The 15,280-nt window shown below is 33.7% G+C and overlaps 1 protein-coding gene across 3 annotated transcripts in view; it reads left to right on the forward strand.

Moving 5' to 3' along the window:
- The window catches only part of LOC136036337 (THO complex subunit 2-like), a 130,478-nt gene that overhangs the window by 88,412 nt on the left and 26,786 nt on the right, over nucleotides 1-15,280 (forward strand). For 2 of the 3 annotated variants that reach the window (XM_065718486.1, XM_065718487.1), the window contains 2 exons: nucleotides 1,310-1,455; nucleotides 3,429-3,454. In XM_065718486.1, the coding sequence (XP_065574558.1) occupies nucleotides 1,310-1,455; nucleotides 3,429-3,454 (172 nt within the window). Of the gene's footprint in view, nucleotides 1-1,309; nucleotides 1,456-3,428; nucleotides 6,961-15,280 lie in introns of all 3 variants that reach the window. The other variant, XR_010619708.1, reaches the window with a different exon arrangement.

Consider the following 15,280-nt stretch of genomic DNA (forward strand, 5'->3'; position numbering starts at 1 on the left):
CCAAACTTTCTTCAATTGTGAAAAATATCCTGGGCCTTGGCTATTCTACTTTTTACATCTACTTTGCATTCTCTATCATTATTAACGGTACTACCCTATTAAGTGAAGGTATTCACTTGATTCATCTTCTCGTTACCCATCATAACCTCTTTGTATTCCTGTATTCCTAGGCTAAGTTAACATTATGTGTACGTAACTTTACTTCTCAAACTCATTCCTGCACCATGAATTCTCAAAACTTCCAAAAATTCAGTCATTTTGCTACCATATTTACCTAGAACAGTCAAATCATCTGCATAAACCTAAGTTTAGGATAGTTTTACCTTCACATTTATTTCCCTGCCCTCCTGTAGCATTTGCCTTGTTTCCTAACACAAATTCTGTCAAAATTCGTCATGGTTCTAAATTAGTGGTGTCTCTCATTCATTAGCTTATTTCAAATACTGATTTTCTCAGAATGTTTAATGTATGGTTTTGGTACTGTGTTCACTTTTCTGAGCAGAAAAAGTAGATTTTTTTTTAAGAAAAGAAGCTTTTTTTAAAAGAAATAAAACAAATTAACAACAAACCTGAATTTTATAAACTTGTTTGGGTAAATGTCTCCCTATATACAACGGTGCATACACTCTCACTTCCTCTTTACCAGCCATTCTTACCCTTCCCCCCCAAAAGGAAAATATAACAGAGTGTATGATAAGTATTCACGACCCAGCTGTATCTAGGAGACACAAAACACAGAATCTCTTCTTCCCCCCCCCATAAAAAAGCAAAAACCATCATTATCTATCGAGAGAGAAATTCACGTAGCTCATAGACGAGGAAAGGACGCCTGAAATTGCCGATCTGGCGACGATGTTCTAGTTGGGTAATGACTGGACTTACTTTTAATGCAAGGTCTAAATTGTTGTTTTGAACTTAAATTTATGTGTCATAAGACTAAGTCTGTTTGAATTGAGTCCTAGTTGTTAAAGTTTTCACTTTCAGTAGCTATTAAAGCAAAGGGCATACACGATTTTGAATATTGACTGATTGTTGTCTTTAAGACCGTTGGTAGAAGTAACTTCAGTACAACTCGGATCGAATTGTCTATATTTTTTTTTTGCTACCAGCTGATCCAAACTAGCCTATAGAAAGAAAAAAACGTGTTTATTTCTATCGGGGTGGGACGGGGTATGTCCCTTTTTAGTTACTTTTAACTGGTGGTTACTTTTTCATGTGCTTTATCTCAAGAGAATAGCTGTATTATTGTTCAGTGATCTGAAAAGCTAACCTTATACTTTTTATATTTTTTTTTATTTTATTTTTTTAGGAAAGATTCTAAGAAATCAGACAGAAGGGATGAGAAGGACAAGTCCACCAAAACTGAAGCGCCAAAGGAGAAACGTCCGAAAGGAGAGAAGGGCGAAGAGGGGGAGATCCTTCCTTCCGGTCCCGGAGAAGGAGGAGACCAAAAGAGTAAGTAATTTGTCAAACACTATTGATTTCTTTGTTTTTTAGAAAAAATACGTATTCATCTATGAATATATATATATATACATATATATATATATATATATATATATATATATATATATATGTATATATATATATATATATATATATATATATATATATATATATATATATATATATATATATATATATATATATATATATATATACGCATAGTTTAAAAAATTGCTGATATTTGAAATTTATAGAGGCTTTGATTTGAATTTAACTTGGCTCTCTTTGTAGATTTTGTTCGTTTATTGCATTTCATAGACACAAATATTAAGCTGTAAAATCTGGAAGTAGTCCTCGCTAACCAATTAAAAACACTTATTGGGTTTTCATACAACGGGTGACGTCCTTTGAACCTATTTTGTGTATCTTCTGATTCAAAGCCTGTTCACAGTCAATAATACTGATCAGGAACGAAGTCTTTAAATATGTCTTGCTGTGTAATTACGATTTACGATTTCTTTCTCTTCTACTTTCTCTGTAACCTCTCTGTTCGTTTCCCAGCTACCCATCTACAGCATTCTAAGTTCTGAAGATCTATGAATTCAGCATAATTCTGAATAAAATTGACAGGCTTAGTGTGTCATTATTTCTTATTAGTTGATAATATTTTAGGTTTAAAAAAAATGTAGGAGGCCAGTTAGCTATAATACTGACTAAAGCTCGAAAGAAATTTCAAGATCAGGGTACTGTTAGCTTTTCCTATCTGGTATGATAGAGTCCTTATAATCTGGTGGCTCGTGCAAAGTTCAACCTTTGTCAAAAAATTAAATAAAAAAATAGGCGTGTAATGTTATTGGTAAGGCCTATCGTCAAAAAGATGCAAGTTTGATGAAAATTTTGGACACCTAAGTTTTTATTCTTTTTTTTTCACTCCCAAAAATTAAAGCAGTTTGTACATACTAGACTGAATAACAGTGATTTTTTTTTTCTTAAGATACTGAACCCAAATTATGGTCGGATGTTAAGAGTTTTTGAAACATTATGAACATTATGAACAAATGCATTTTTGTATTCATGAAAGCTACAATGTATCTTTGAATACGTCAAAACGTATACCTTACCATGTAGTTCTATGCTAAGTCGGCTATTACAACTCCAGAGTGCGCAAATCAGTAGGTTATGTTCAATAAAAGAAATAATAAAGAAACAGGTTTGCAAATGTCTGTTCACAGATAAATATCGTTCCATGGATAATGATAGCTGCTTTTTTTCTTTGTTTTTCGAAATAGGCAACTCCTGTGGAATTTTCCCAAGAATTAGAATCACGACAATGCCTCTTGGTGGGCGAATGGAAACTCATGCTTCAATGGTGTGAGAAACAATGAATATATGTATATACATGTATATATATATATATATATATATATATATATATATATATATATATATATATATATATATATATATATATATATATATATATATATATATATATATATATATATGAATAGCTGTTATATAAACAGCAAATTTAGTAACGGTTTATAAATGGCTAAAAGGCTGGATAGACGTAACGTCTATCTTAGCCGATTATATTTACACAATCAGGGTTTATACGTTTGATACGATTATATTTATTTTTGAGTGGGTTTTTCTGTTTAATTTTAACGTTGAGATACGATTTATCGAGTTACCTACTAGTGGGCTTAGCATACTACTTTTTGAATTGACAAAACAAATTGTCTTTTCAGTTTCCATGTTTTAGGAGTTTATTATAATTCGCCAATAATACGCTACCTATTCAATAAAAAACGAAAATCAGGTTCTTATATGCGTATTTACGCTATTAAAGCGCACATAGAAGACGTTACATCTGTCTAATACTTAATGAAAGTTACAATACTGTATATAACATGTACTACAAGTATTCACTTCTATAGTTCATAGTATCTTTACGTGGACTAAAACTTTATTCTTTTTAGGCTCGAAGCGGCGTCACGTGTTGAAGGTTAGTAAAAATTCGATGCAGTTTATCAACTCATGAGTTTCTAATTACTTTCGTATCTTCAAAATTCCATTATTGAACTGTCAAATAGTATGTCAAGTATTAATTATCTATTGAAAAGTGACAGATCTCTAAGTCCAAATTTCAAACGTACAACTCGATGTGACGCATGTGGTTCGAGGATAATTTGCGAAATTCGCAGAAACTTTGGAAAACATGAAACTCTGAAAAATTATTGTTGGATTTTGCCATCGAAACTTTCAGGTAGCATTACTGTCTACGAAACTTTCAGAATCATTCGCCGAAGCAATAGGAAATTGCTATGATTTGGCTGCATTTTTAAAGTCAGAATTTCAATGGTGCTACCTCTGTTATGTAACCCGAAAGAAATTTGAGGATCATCTCAAAAATTTTGGAAAATCTAAACATGTGAAACTTGTCACATGTGACGCATGTGGTTCGAGGATAATCTGCGAAATTCGCAGAAACTTTGGAAAACATGAAACTCTGAAAATTTATTGTTGGATTTTGCCGTCGAAACTTTCAGGTAGCATTACTGTCTACGAAACTTTCAGAATCATTCGCCGAAGCAATAGGAAATTGCTATGATTTGGCTGCATTTTTAAAGTCAGAATTTCAATGGTGCTACCTCTGTTATGTAACCCGAAAGAAATTTGAGGATCATCTTCAAAATTTTGGAAAATCTAAAGCCCCGAAAAGTCTTTTTTGAATTCTGTTGCGTAGAATCCCCATTTCTAGCTCCACGGAACCTACATAATTATTTGTCGAAATAATAATTAATTGCTATGACTTGGCTGCTGAAATCGGAATTTTTATGATGCTTCCTAGTTTATGTAACCCACAAAAGATCTGAAGACCATCTTAATAATTTTGATCTATGTTCAAACTTACAGAAACATTACTTGTTCTACGAAACCTGCAGTATTAATTGCCAGAGTAATAATAAACTGATATGATTTTGCTACAGATCACTAAATCAGAATCTCAGTTGTGCCACCAAGTCTGAAGACTATGTTGATAATTTTGGAAAACCTGAAGCCCTGAAAATTTGTATTTGAATTTTGTTGCTCAAATGTACAGCAACATTTCTCATTCTATGAAACCCCAGAATTAATTTCCAAAGTAATAATAAACTGCTGTGATTTTGCTGCAATCACTAAATCAGAATCTCAATTTTGCCACCAAATCTGGAGACCATGTTGATAATTTTGGAAAACATAAAGCCCTGAAAGTTTTATTTGAATTTTGGTGTTGAAATTTATAGCCATCATACTTATTTTACGAAACCTGCAGAACTAATTGCAGAAGTAATGATAAACTGCTTTAATTTTGCTGCAGAAAGCTAAATCAAAATCTCAATGGTACCACATAGGCTATGTAATCTGCAAGATATCTGAAGATTATGTTGATAATTTGGATCAGTGTTCAAACTTACAGAAATATTACTTGTCCTACGAAACCTGCAGAATTATTTTTTGAAGCAATTGTAAACTGCTATGGTTTGGCTGCAGATCACTGAATTAAAATCGCAATGGTGTTGCCTCGGTTATGTTATCCGCAAGAAATCTAAGAATCATATTGAAAACTTGGATCGGTGTTCAAACTTACACAAATATTTCTGGTTCTACCCAACCTGCAGAATTATTTGTCGAAGTAATTGTAAACTGCGATGGTTTGGCTGCAGATCACTGAATTAAAATTAGAATGGTGTTGCCTCCGTTATGTTATCTGCAAGAAATCTAAGGATCATATTGAAAACTTGGATCGGTGTTCAAACTTACACAAATATTTCTGGTTCTACCCAACCTGCAGAATTATTTGTCGAAGTAATTGTAAACTGCTATGGCTTTACTGCTTATCACTAAATTAGAACCTCAATGGCGCTGCCTCGGTTATTTAACGCTCGACAAATGTAAAGACCATCCAGAATACTAGAAGCCTTGAAAAATTTCGTTATTGAAACTTGCTGTAACGTTGCTAGATCTACGAAACCTGCGGAGCTATTTGTTGAAGCAGTAGTAAACTGCTATGATTTGGCTGCAGATCACTAAATTATAATACCAAAGGTTAAACCTCGATCAACTAACCCCTTGTGAAATCCGAAGACTTTAAAACTTACCTTCAAAATTTCCTGTTTGAGCCTTGAAGTAGCAGTAGCAATTTATTTTTGAACTCTAGTTCAAATATATAATTTAACATTATACTAACGTTAATTGTAACGTTATCACTAGTATATATTTTAACACTATGGTACATTATTGATTAAACCGACTCTGAACTTAGCCAGGCAAATTATTTAGCCTAAATTTCATCGTCAATTTGCATGCCATCTCTTCATTTGCCAGCTACTAATAATTCATAAGTATTTATTGATAATTTATAAACATTGCTGACAGTTTATGGAAGAAGTGGAAGAAGTCAGTATTCTTACTCAACTAGATGGATTCATTCTGAACAATCTTGGCAGGATTACATCCCATTAGATCGATACATTTTTGCTTCGGTTGTATGGTTATAAGTACCGGTTTTGTTTTTCGCTATATTTGTTTTTTTCAACAACACCGTGCCAGTTAATGCTAACTATTAAGGAATTCCCCTGATTTCATTTTTGGATAATAGAATTTGGCGTCTTCATTCACTTACTGTACCATCTACTATATAAACAATATAGTAAAATATTGGTCAATATATGAATAGAGTCGACGTTTTGACCGCAATTCTATTAGCTGTACTTTAGAAGGACACCAATGGATTTCATGTTTAGCTGACAACTACTCTTTTCCACCTGGAACACATATGGCGAAGAATGTCAACGACGTCATGCACTTTAATTAGAAACTTCCAAATTCTGTGCCTACCAATCCACTCTTACCCTAGTTTGTTATCAGTCTGGACTCGTAGAATATCGTTTTTAGAGTATGATTGGACATCTGAAAGAAATAGATGGTAAACTGAACAACATTAGTGGTAACTCTTAAAGATTAAAGGCTGGAAATGTAATTTAGAAGAACAGATTCTTGGTGCGAGATGGATGCCATAGAGAAGACTTTTTCGTCGTTCGTTTAAGCAGATCAAAATCCAATCAGGGTACATACGTTGGAAGAGTAGTAGTCAATGAGGATATAGAGCTTATTTCTCACCACTCCAACAAAATCAGAGGCAGTCTAAAGGAAAATATACTTATAAAGGCTTACAATCACCAGAAACTTCAGTTATATTGCTGGGACTGAATCCCTTCCAGATAAAAATTCTATCCTAGCCAGAAGTTATATAGTGAGACATATTTTTACATGAATAAATAGGAATGTGAGTTTTTTCAACTACTTAGAGAACATTTTTAATGTGGAAAGAATATCCTTCATCTCAGTTTGATGTGATTGATAGAATTGGCGAGGGACTTGAGTTGGACGAGTTCTTTGGATGGTGGCTCATTTTTTTAGATGAAGAAGCTCAATCTTAAATTGTGTCTGTCCTGAAACTATTAAAGGGTAAGAGTAAATTTAATTTTACTTAATTAGCTAATTTAATTGCTCCTTTGTATATTTTTATTACGAGTTGAGAAATTATTATGCATTCTTTTTCAATCAAGGACTGCTATTGTAATGTTTTATGTCAAACTTGATTAACCAAGATAGATTCTGTTTTTTTTTCTTTTTCTTCTTATCATTCCTTTTCATAATAGTATTTTTTGGAAAAAAGGCATTTGATACCTTAATTTTATTCCTTGGAATATTTAGGAATCAACCAGCACTGCTGGGAATGAATTTGTGACATCGTAACTTGCAAAATTCTAAGAAACAAACTGCCCTAGAATTCCAATTGTTCTTACTCATGATCGATAAATGTAGTGAGTTTGGCTGCCGTAGACAGGGTTTTGTGGATTCTATTAAACTAATTTACTGATAACATTTATTTTTTTTACTGTTATTTCTAGATATGAAAGAGACTTGAGCTGCTACATTTTGACGGTTCTGATAGGTATAAAAATTAGTGTTCAAGATAAGGCCGTCAAGATTCTATAACAGTTAGCTATGAAGCTTTGCTAGACGGTTGTCTGGCTGAAACCATATGTCTATCAATGATATGACCAGATTCAAACCCTCAACTAAACTCGACTAAACAAAGTAGCTTTTTTTTCGTGTTAAAATAGATAACTGGTTTTAGTTTTCTCTTATTTGTTTATGATAGTCCTACTCATTCTTTCATATTGACAATATCAAGTCATGTTATTCTATAGAGACGTTTCACTGCACCAACCACTGCTGATTCCTATTCTCTCAAAAAACTATTTAGGTTGGTGCCCTGCCCATTTCGTGGGGTTGGTGATTTTCCGACAGACGCTAGAGTAGGTCAGTGTATTCTGTTGATTTATTGAGCAATCAAAAGATATAAAGTACCCACTTTTATTTGCTCTCCCCTCCTCCGACGTCACGCAATTTCTATTATTGTTTATAATAGATTGTAAATTTCTTTTCTCCTTTTTTTTTAATCTACTGACAAACCATTTATGGCCACTTTTTGTTTGCCACTGATATTGAAGAAATTATGTAAATTCCGTAAAGTGGATTTAAGAAAATATATGCTGGTATCATTCCATTCTAAACAATTTCCCTCTTATTCAAAGACTAACCTAGAATAGTACACAAGAATATAGCGAATTTACTAGGGTGACATTTTCTTTTCATAGACACGGCGATTGTAATCTACTCGTTATTCTAAAATTATTTGATTTTTTTTACAATTCTTTGCTTATAATGCTCATTAAAAATACTTATGATATAGTTATGATTTAAGCTGAAGACCATTCTGCTTTCCATCATACTTTATTTTAGCTGAACTTTTGGCAAGTGATGAAGCTAAGCTTCTTTTAATTCGGTTTTATTTTTGGTTTTTAGATCGTCTGTATACTCCATAATAGAACTTGTTGATACTGAGATATATTTTAAATGCTCGCCTTGTTACAGTTTTTCTTCTTTTTCGCTTGGTACGGTTGTGGGTTATATAGCCGAATTATTCATTATAACTTCATTTAATCATTTTCTCTGGAAACAACCCTGTTTTTCGTCACTTCTTGTTTTTCATGTTTAGTCATATATTTTTCAAATATGATATTTATTAGTTTTAAAACACCAATGAGCAATGGTTAATACGAAAAAACAAAAATAGAAACTGCGAACTAGCCTTTAATTAAAATACAGCAGCCAATCTTTCCAGCGAAACAAAGGTTTTTGTTTCCAGCCTTATATTTTATTAGTATTTCTGCCATAGCTTTCTTTCAAACCAACTTGGAAAACATTTCCTATCTCAGCTCTGTTAATTAATAACCATTATTTTCCGGTGCTTCTTTTAAATATAAAAACTGTTGATAGTTTTTTTTTCTTAAGGACAGAAAGAAAATATTGAGATATTTTGGTTTCTTTCCTTTGTTGTTATGTAGGGAGTGCTCAAGGTGGTGAATTGGTTGAAAATAATGAGGTATTTTTAACTTACTAACGGGTGATCGGATCTTAATGAAATTTGATATTTAGAAGGATATCGTGTCTCAGAACTCTTATTTTTAATCCTGACCGGACTGATGACATTGGGGGGAGCTTGAGGAAGAAACCTAAAATCTTGAAAAACGCTTAGAGTGGAGGGACCGGGGTGAAACTTGGTGGGGAAAATAAGCACAAGTGCTAGATATGTGATTGACATAACCGAAGCAGATCCTCTCTCGTTGGGGGTGAGTTCTGAAAAATTAGAAAAATGAGGTATCTTTAACTTACGAAGGAGTGATCGGATGCTAATTAAACTTCATATTTAAAAGGACCTCGTAATTCGAACTCATATTTTAAATACCGACTGGATCCAAAATCTTTGGGGGGAGTTAGGGAGGGGGAACTGGAAATCTAGGAAAAGGCTTATGGTGGAAAGATCAGGATGAGACTTAGTGGAAAGAATGAGCACAAGTCCAAGATAGGTGGCTGACATAAGCAGACTGGATCTGCTCTCTTTGGGGGAGTTGGGGGGGGGGATTCGGAAAATAAAAAAGGTGGTATTTGTAACTTACGAACGGTTGATCAGATCTTAGTGAAATTTGATATTTAGATGGATCCTGTGCTTCAGAGCTCTTATTTTAAATCCCAACAAGATCTGATGACATTGGGGGGGAGATGTAGGGGGAAACCGGAGATGTTGGAAAATGTTAAAATTGAGGTATCTTTATCTTACGAATGGGTGATCGGATCTTAATGAAACTTGATATATAGAAAGATTTTATGTCTCAGATGCTTTATTTTCAATCGAATTGAATCCGGAGACATAGGTGATTGGAGGGGGAAACAGAAATCTTTGAAAACGCTTAGAGTGAATAAACACAAATTCTAGATACTTGATTGACATCTTCTGGGGAGTTGGGGGGTGTTAATCTGGAAAAATTAGAAAAATAGAGATGTTTTTAACTTAAGAACGGATGACCGGATCTTAATAAAATTTGATATTTAGAAGAAAGTCATGTCTCAAAGCTCCTAATCCCGATCAGATCTGGTGACAATGGGGGGAATTGGAGGGGAAAACTAGAAATCTTGGAAAAGGCTTAGAGTCGAGAGATCCAGATGAAATTCGGTGGGTAGGATAAGCAAATTTCGTTGATACGTAATTGACGTAATCGGACTGAGTCTGCTCTCTTTGGGGGAGTTAGGGGAGTCCAGTGCTTTGGCGATTTTGGTGCTTCTGGACGTGCTTGAACGATGAAATTTGGTAGGCGTGTCAGGGACCTGCATAAATTGACTTGATAAAGTCTTTTTCCCTGATTCGACCATATGGGGGACTGAAGGGAGAGGAAAAATTTGAAAAAACGAGGTATTTTTAACTTACGAGTGAGTGATCGGATCTTAATGAATTTGATATTTAGAAGGACCTCGTCTCTCAGAGCTCTTTTTTCAAATCCTGACCGGCATCAAGCCTCTGATTTTCCTTTTAAATCAATCTATTGATTCTTAGAATTTTACTAGAGCTCGTGCCATATGAGCTCTTGGCTCTTCTGACCTCGTCACAAGTGCCATATGAGCTCTTAGCTCTTGTTTTTACGAAAGGCGAGCCAAATTTTCTTATAATTTGAAGGGAAAAGGCATGACAATCACAAAATCATCGTCGTTTTTCATAGTTCTTGATAGGAGGCTGAAGGGAAAATATCGAGATTTTTTATTTTAACAAATCTTTCGCTATCGCTGTTTTATTTAAAAATAAAAATAAAAGAAAGCAGAAATTAGAGGTCAATAAACTTGTTTTATTCTTGAATGGTATATATCATTGACGCGACGGTTCACTCAAGCTTAAGTCTCTTTACGGATGAATACGCATCCTGCTCCTGTGAATTTTTTTTTGAAATATTGCCTGAGATTTTCACTTTTGTAATCAAAAACAGAAAATTTCGTTTAACTTAAAAGCTTAAATTCAATCTTTCCGAAAATACTCACACCATTGTATTGACACTAAATGTCGTATTTTGCATGCTGTCTTAAGAATAATTTTCTATGGTTTAGGTGTACCCATTTGAAGAGGAAAAATAACATAGGATCCACAAAAGAACTGTCATGACTGCGACAATTTATGCATTTAGGGTGAATAATCGTTCTCCAGACGATTTTTTTTTTTTTTTTTTTTTTTTTTTTTTTTTTTTTTTTTTTTTTTTTTTTTTTTTTTTTTTTTTACAGAAAGTGATAGACCCAGGCCAAGTAACTAGAAGTTTAATGAATCAAGCTCAAATATCAAATTCTGAAAATCTCCGGAAGCTTTATTTATCTAGCTCAGCTTCTTAGCTTTAAAATATAATACAAAATTTGTCTTAAAAGCGATTGTTACGATTTTTTTGTTATTACTATGTAACTAAGTTAAACCACATTATTCAATCATACGACTTTTTATACATAATTTTTGTTGGGGGGGGGGCTCAAGAGTGATTGACTAGGAAGTGAGTCATGACCCACAATAGAGGCTAACTTAGATACGGGATATCTTGTCATCAGCTTTAGCGGTACCTTAACCGGAAGTGGAAGAACATTCATAATACGCGAGACGTATGACAACGTTGGGTACAACCCCTGACCCGCTATTTTTCTTTTTATTTAATCTTCTGCTGTGGCTCAGCAGACTTGAAAGGCTAGACGTGTCTAATCTTAAGGATCATTTTAACGTGTGAATCCAATGAGTGGCTACTCAGGGTTCAACAAGCGAACGGGCCCTTGTTGGTTCTGAATTCAAAACTGAAACAAGTATACTTCAAAACTCTAATAAAAACCCTTACTTAGAACGACCTTGCTTGCCTTAGTCACATTGTTCTTATTTATTTATAAAACAAAATAAAATTTTTAGCATTTTTATGGATACGGATATTGTCTTGTGAATATTCAGCTAGTCTGTTCATCGAGAAAAATAAGTCAGGTATAATCATGTGTTTTTGAAATTTGGTTAAAATGTGATATTTTAATTAAATTCTGTTTAGTTGTTTTCAACAGCCACTAGATTAGAATGGGATACATGGAAGAATATTGCTATTCGCCGAAATTTTTCCCCGTCCTTAATTTTTCGGGAAGATGTAAAGAATTGTCTGTAAAAATTATTCGTAGCCTACAGTAAATTTCTAAAGTAAGGTTAAAATCGTAAATTTGAATACAATAGTAGATTTGAATACAATTACAATACTGAAAAAATCTTCAAACCATGACAAAGAGTTCATGAACTTCTGCTTTTCAAGATTTGTTTCTTGTTCATGTCCACAACATCTTTTTTCATCTCTTGTTCCAGTAATTAGCCAAGATAATCAATTAACGAAAGCTTCATCGTTCCTCATGACGAAACAATAATGGCACATTGAGATTTCACCGCCCTAAAAAAAGCACTTGGTTGTTTCAGTTTTGATTTAGATGAATAATGGTACCATCTGTTTTTACCAAAATATTACGCAGAAATTTGAACTTTAATCAGTACATTTAATCAACTGTATCTCCATCAAACAAGGTTTCATTCAAACAATCTATGTTCAAGCTTTTTTCTTTCTTTTTAAAATCGAATTTGATGATTATCTCTTTTTCCAAGCTATGCTTAGAATATTGCGAATGAAATATAGAGAGATCCTTCGACTTTAGTATGTTCCAAGTGTGCAATAGTTACATACTAAAAGCTAAACTAAAAATAATGATAAATAATTCAGCTAAAGAGTCCTACAAAAAATTCGTAGAAACAATATAGAGTTCAATTGTACTAGAGAGGTACAATATAAGACATTCAGTCTGGCGAACGAGGAGACATTTTCTCTTCTTTCTCTTGCTCTGTTTTATCTCTTTGTTGTTTTGTCTCAATGGCGGGTTTAGTTTGGAATGGATAAATTTCTACGAACTGAATCTAGTGTCTACAACGAAATATAACCAAAGTTGATAGGCTTTAGATCTACGGGAAATGGGGTATGTAAATACTAACATTAATTGATTAGGCAGTCTATTTATTTTACATAAATATGCGTAACTTATGGTTTAAGCCAGTGGGTTTCCAACTGTGTATCTCGGTTCCATGTGGAACCGTAGTGTTGATTTGAAATAGTCAATTAAACAGTTTGGCAAATTTTCTAAAATTCCCAATTCTAGAAATTTTCTTGTAAGAAGTTCTTCAGCTTTCAGAAAATTATTACAGCTATGGAAATTGGAAATTAGTAGATACGGTTTCAACGAGCGTTTTCTTTTTTGCGCTAATTTGTGACCTCTAATGAAATTATTTTATCTTCTAATATGAAATCTCTTGAAAATGACCAATAATAGCCTATCAAACTGTTCGGAAAATACTTTCAAGCATAAAATATTGAGATAGATTCAAGACCCATTTAGAACCGAAGCCCCACCTGATTTTAGTTCTTTGGTAGAAGAACTTTTAGTGAGTTGTCTTGTGACAATACATTGAAGACAAAATTTGGTAGCATGTGAATTTCTGATTTCGGATATTTACTGCTTAGTGGTAAAGCTCTAGGGATAACTAACTTCATCTGCAACGTCGTATTTGTGTGAAGCTGGCTTTTCGGTTGGTACAGTAATGAAAAGTAAGAATCGCTCAAAAATTAACGTTGACAAGAAATGCGAGTCGTCATATCTAATTTTATTCCGAGGTTTCATGAGTTTTGAAGTGAACAATAAGCCTGCCCTTTCTATTAATGATTTTCATAATGACAATAACCAATCGGTGTCCAATAGATTGTTTCTGAATTTCAGATGCGTGATTAGTCTATTTTAAACTAACCTTATGGCATTGAAATGCACCTCAACGGTGCGTTTAACTCTTAGTGAATTGCTTTGCACCCCTACCAGTCATAACAACCAAGATAATGGGGGCTGCCCAGACCCAAGATAGATGTAAATAAATAGTTGAAATTGTTGCTTAAACTATTTCAACTATTCTCAAGAAAGTAAAAAATCAAAAGAATCTGATATAAAAAATAAGAAGTGGCAAAAACCTGATTATATTTGGGGGTCGGACCTGTTCAGTCTATGGTAAAATGATTTCCTATGAATTTCAACTGTTCTTTTTTTTGAAAGTTTTGACTCTAAAGTTTCAACATGGAGAGTAATTAGAGCTTTACTAGTTGTTCTGTTGGTACATGCCTTAATTTTCTTATATTTCAGTTTTTAACACAGGCTTGCAATCTCTCTTTCTGACTTTCACTACGATTACATCTCACTCTTTGATTGTTTTCTACTCTGTAATCAATTCTTCCGCACCAAAGTAAACACTGGAGTTTTGTCATCTTTTGGATTTAGTCTGATAATGGTAACATCTGTCACTAGTAGCACGCGAAAAAAGTAATCCTTAGAACTTTTTTTGTGCATGGGACTGCCTTAATAGTCATTTTATTTCAGTTTACTGAAATGTCTTGAACTTTCTCTTCATAATTTTGTCGTAATTACTCTGCATTTTTGACTCTTTTTGTTCTCAATTTTTTTTTTCGGGGAAAAATGAGAAAGGAATTAAGTTTATATAATACGAAGAAAGATTTTGCCGTAGACATCTTCCCTATCTTTGTTTCAGTGCTAAATAATCCTTCTTGCCTAGGTTTGTTGAAATGCTGCAGCAACTGGGACACAAGGTTTACTGCTGCAGAACAAAACAGGCGACTATGTGAATGAATTACATCGAACCCTTTACAGGCAAAACAAAATTCATGCTGTTAATCCCTACCAAGTTTAATTAAGATACCGTACGCCATTCTTATGCATGTAGACGGTAAGAATGTAGCAATTCGCTATCGGATACTGGATTGAGCACGGACGCTGAGACTGTAACTGAACCTGTTGACTAGCCTTTGTTGAATGAGTTTCACCGTCCCCTCAAGTAATTATTCTCATAAAAGAGATATTTTGATCCATTACCATCTCTCCGTCCTTCCAAACTGGTACAATTGGGACCTTTAGTTTTCTTTTGGCTTATTGTTATGCCAGGAATTTTGGGACTCCCGTCATCCTCTCCATCAGAGGTCAAATCCGTCCCAGATTCTAAAGGTATAACTAGGACATCAACTGTTACTTGACTGTTACTGACTAAGTAACGTTGAGACCTAAGGCCCCATTTAAATAGTTACCCTGAAAATTGTAATTTAGATATCTTCCCTTCCCTCCTATTCTCGCAGAGGTAAGGTTGGCTGTTGACCCACAAAAGATAAACTAGGACATAATTTGTTATATCTCATCAACTTTGTTCGAAATTAGATAACCTCTTTGGGTGATATCAAGATAACAAAATTTAAGGACAACCTCTCCCTACAGATGTTAGATCGTATTCGAACTCAAA

The sequence above is a fragment of the Artemia franciscana genome, chromosome 15 (assembly GCF_032884065.1).
Source record: "Artemia franciscana chromosome 15, ASM3288406v1, whole genome shotgun sequence".
Taxonomy (NCBI): domain Eukaryota; kingdom Metazoa; phylum Arthropoda; class Branchiopoda; order Anostraca; family Artemiidae; genus Artemia; species Artemia franciscana.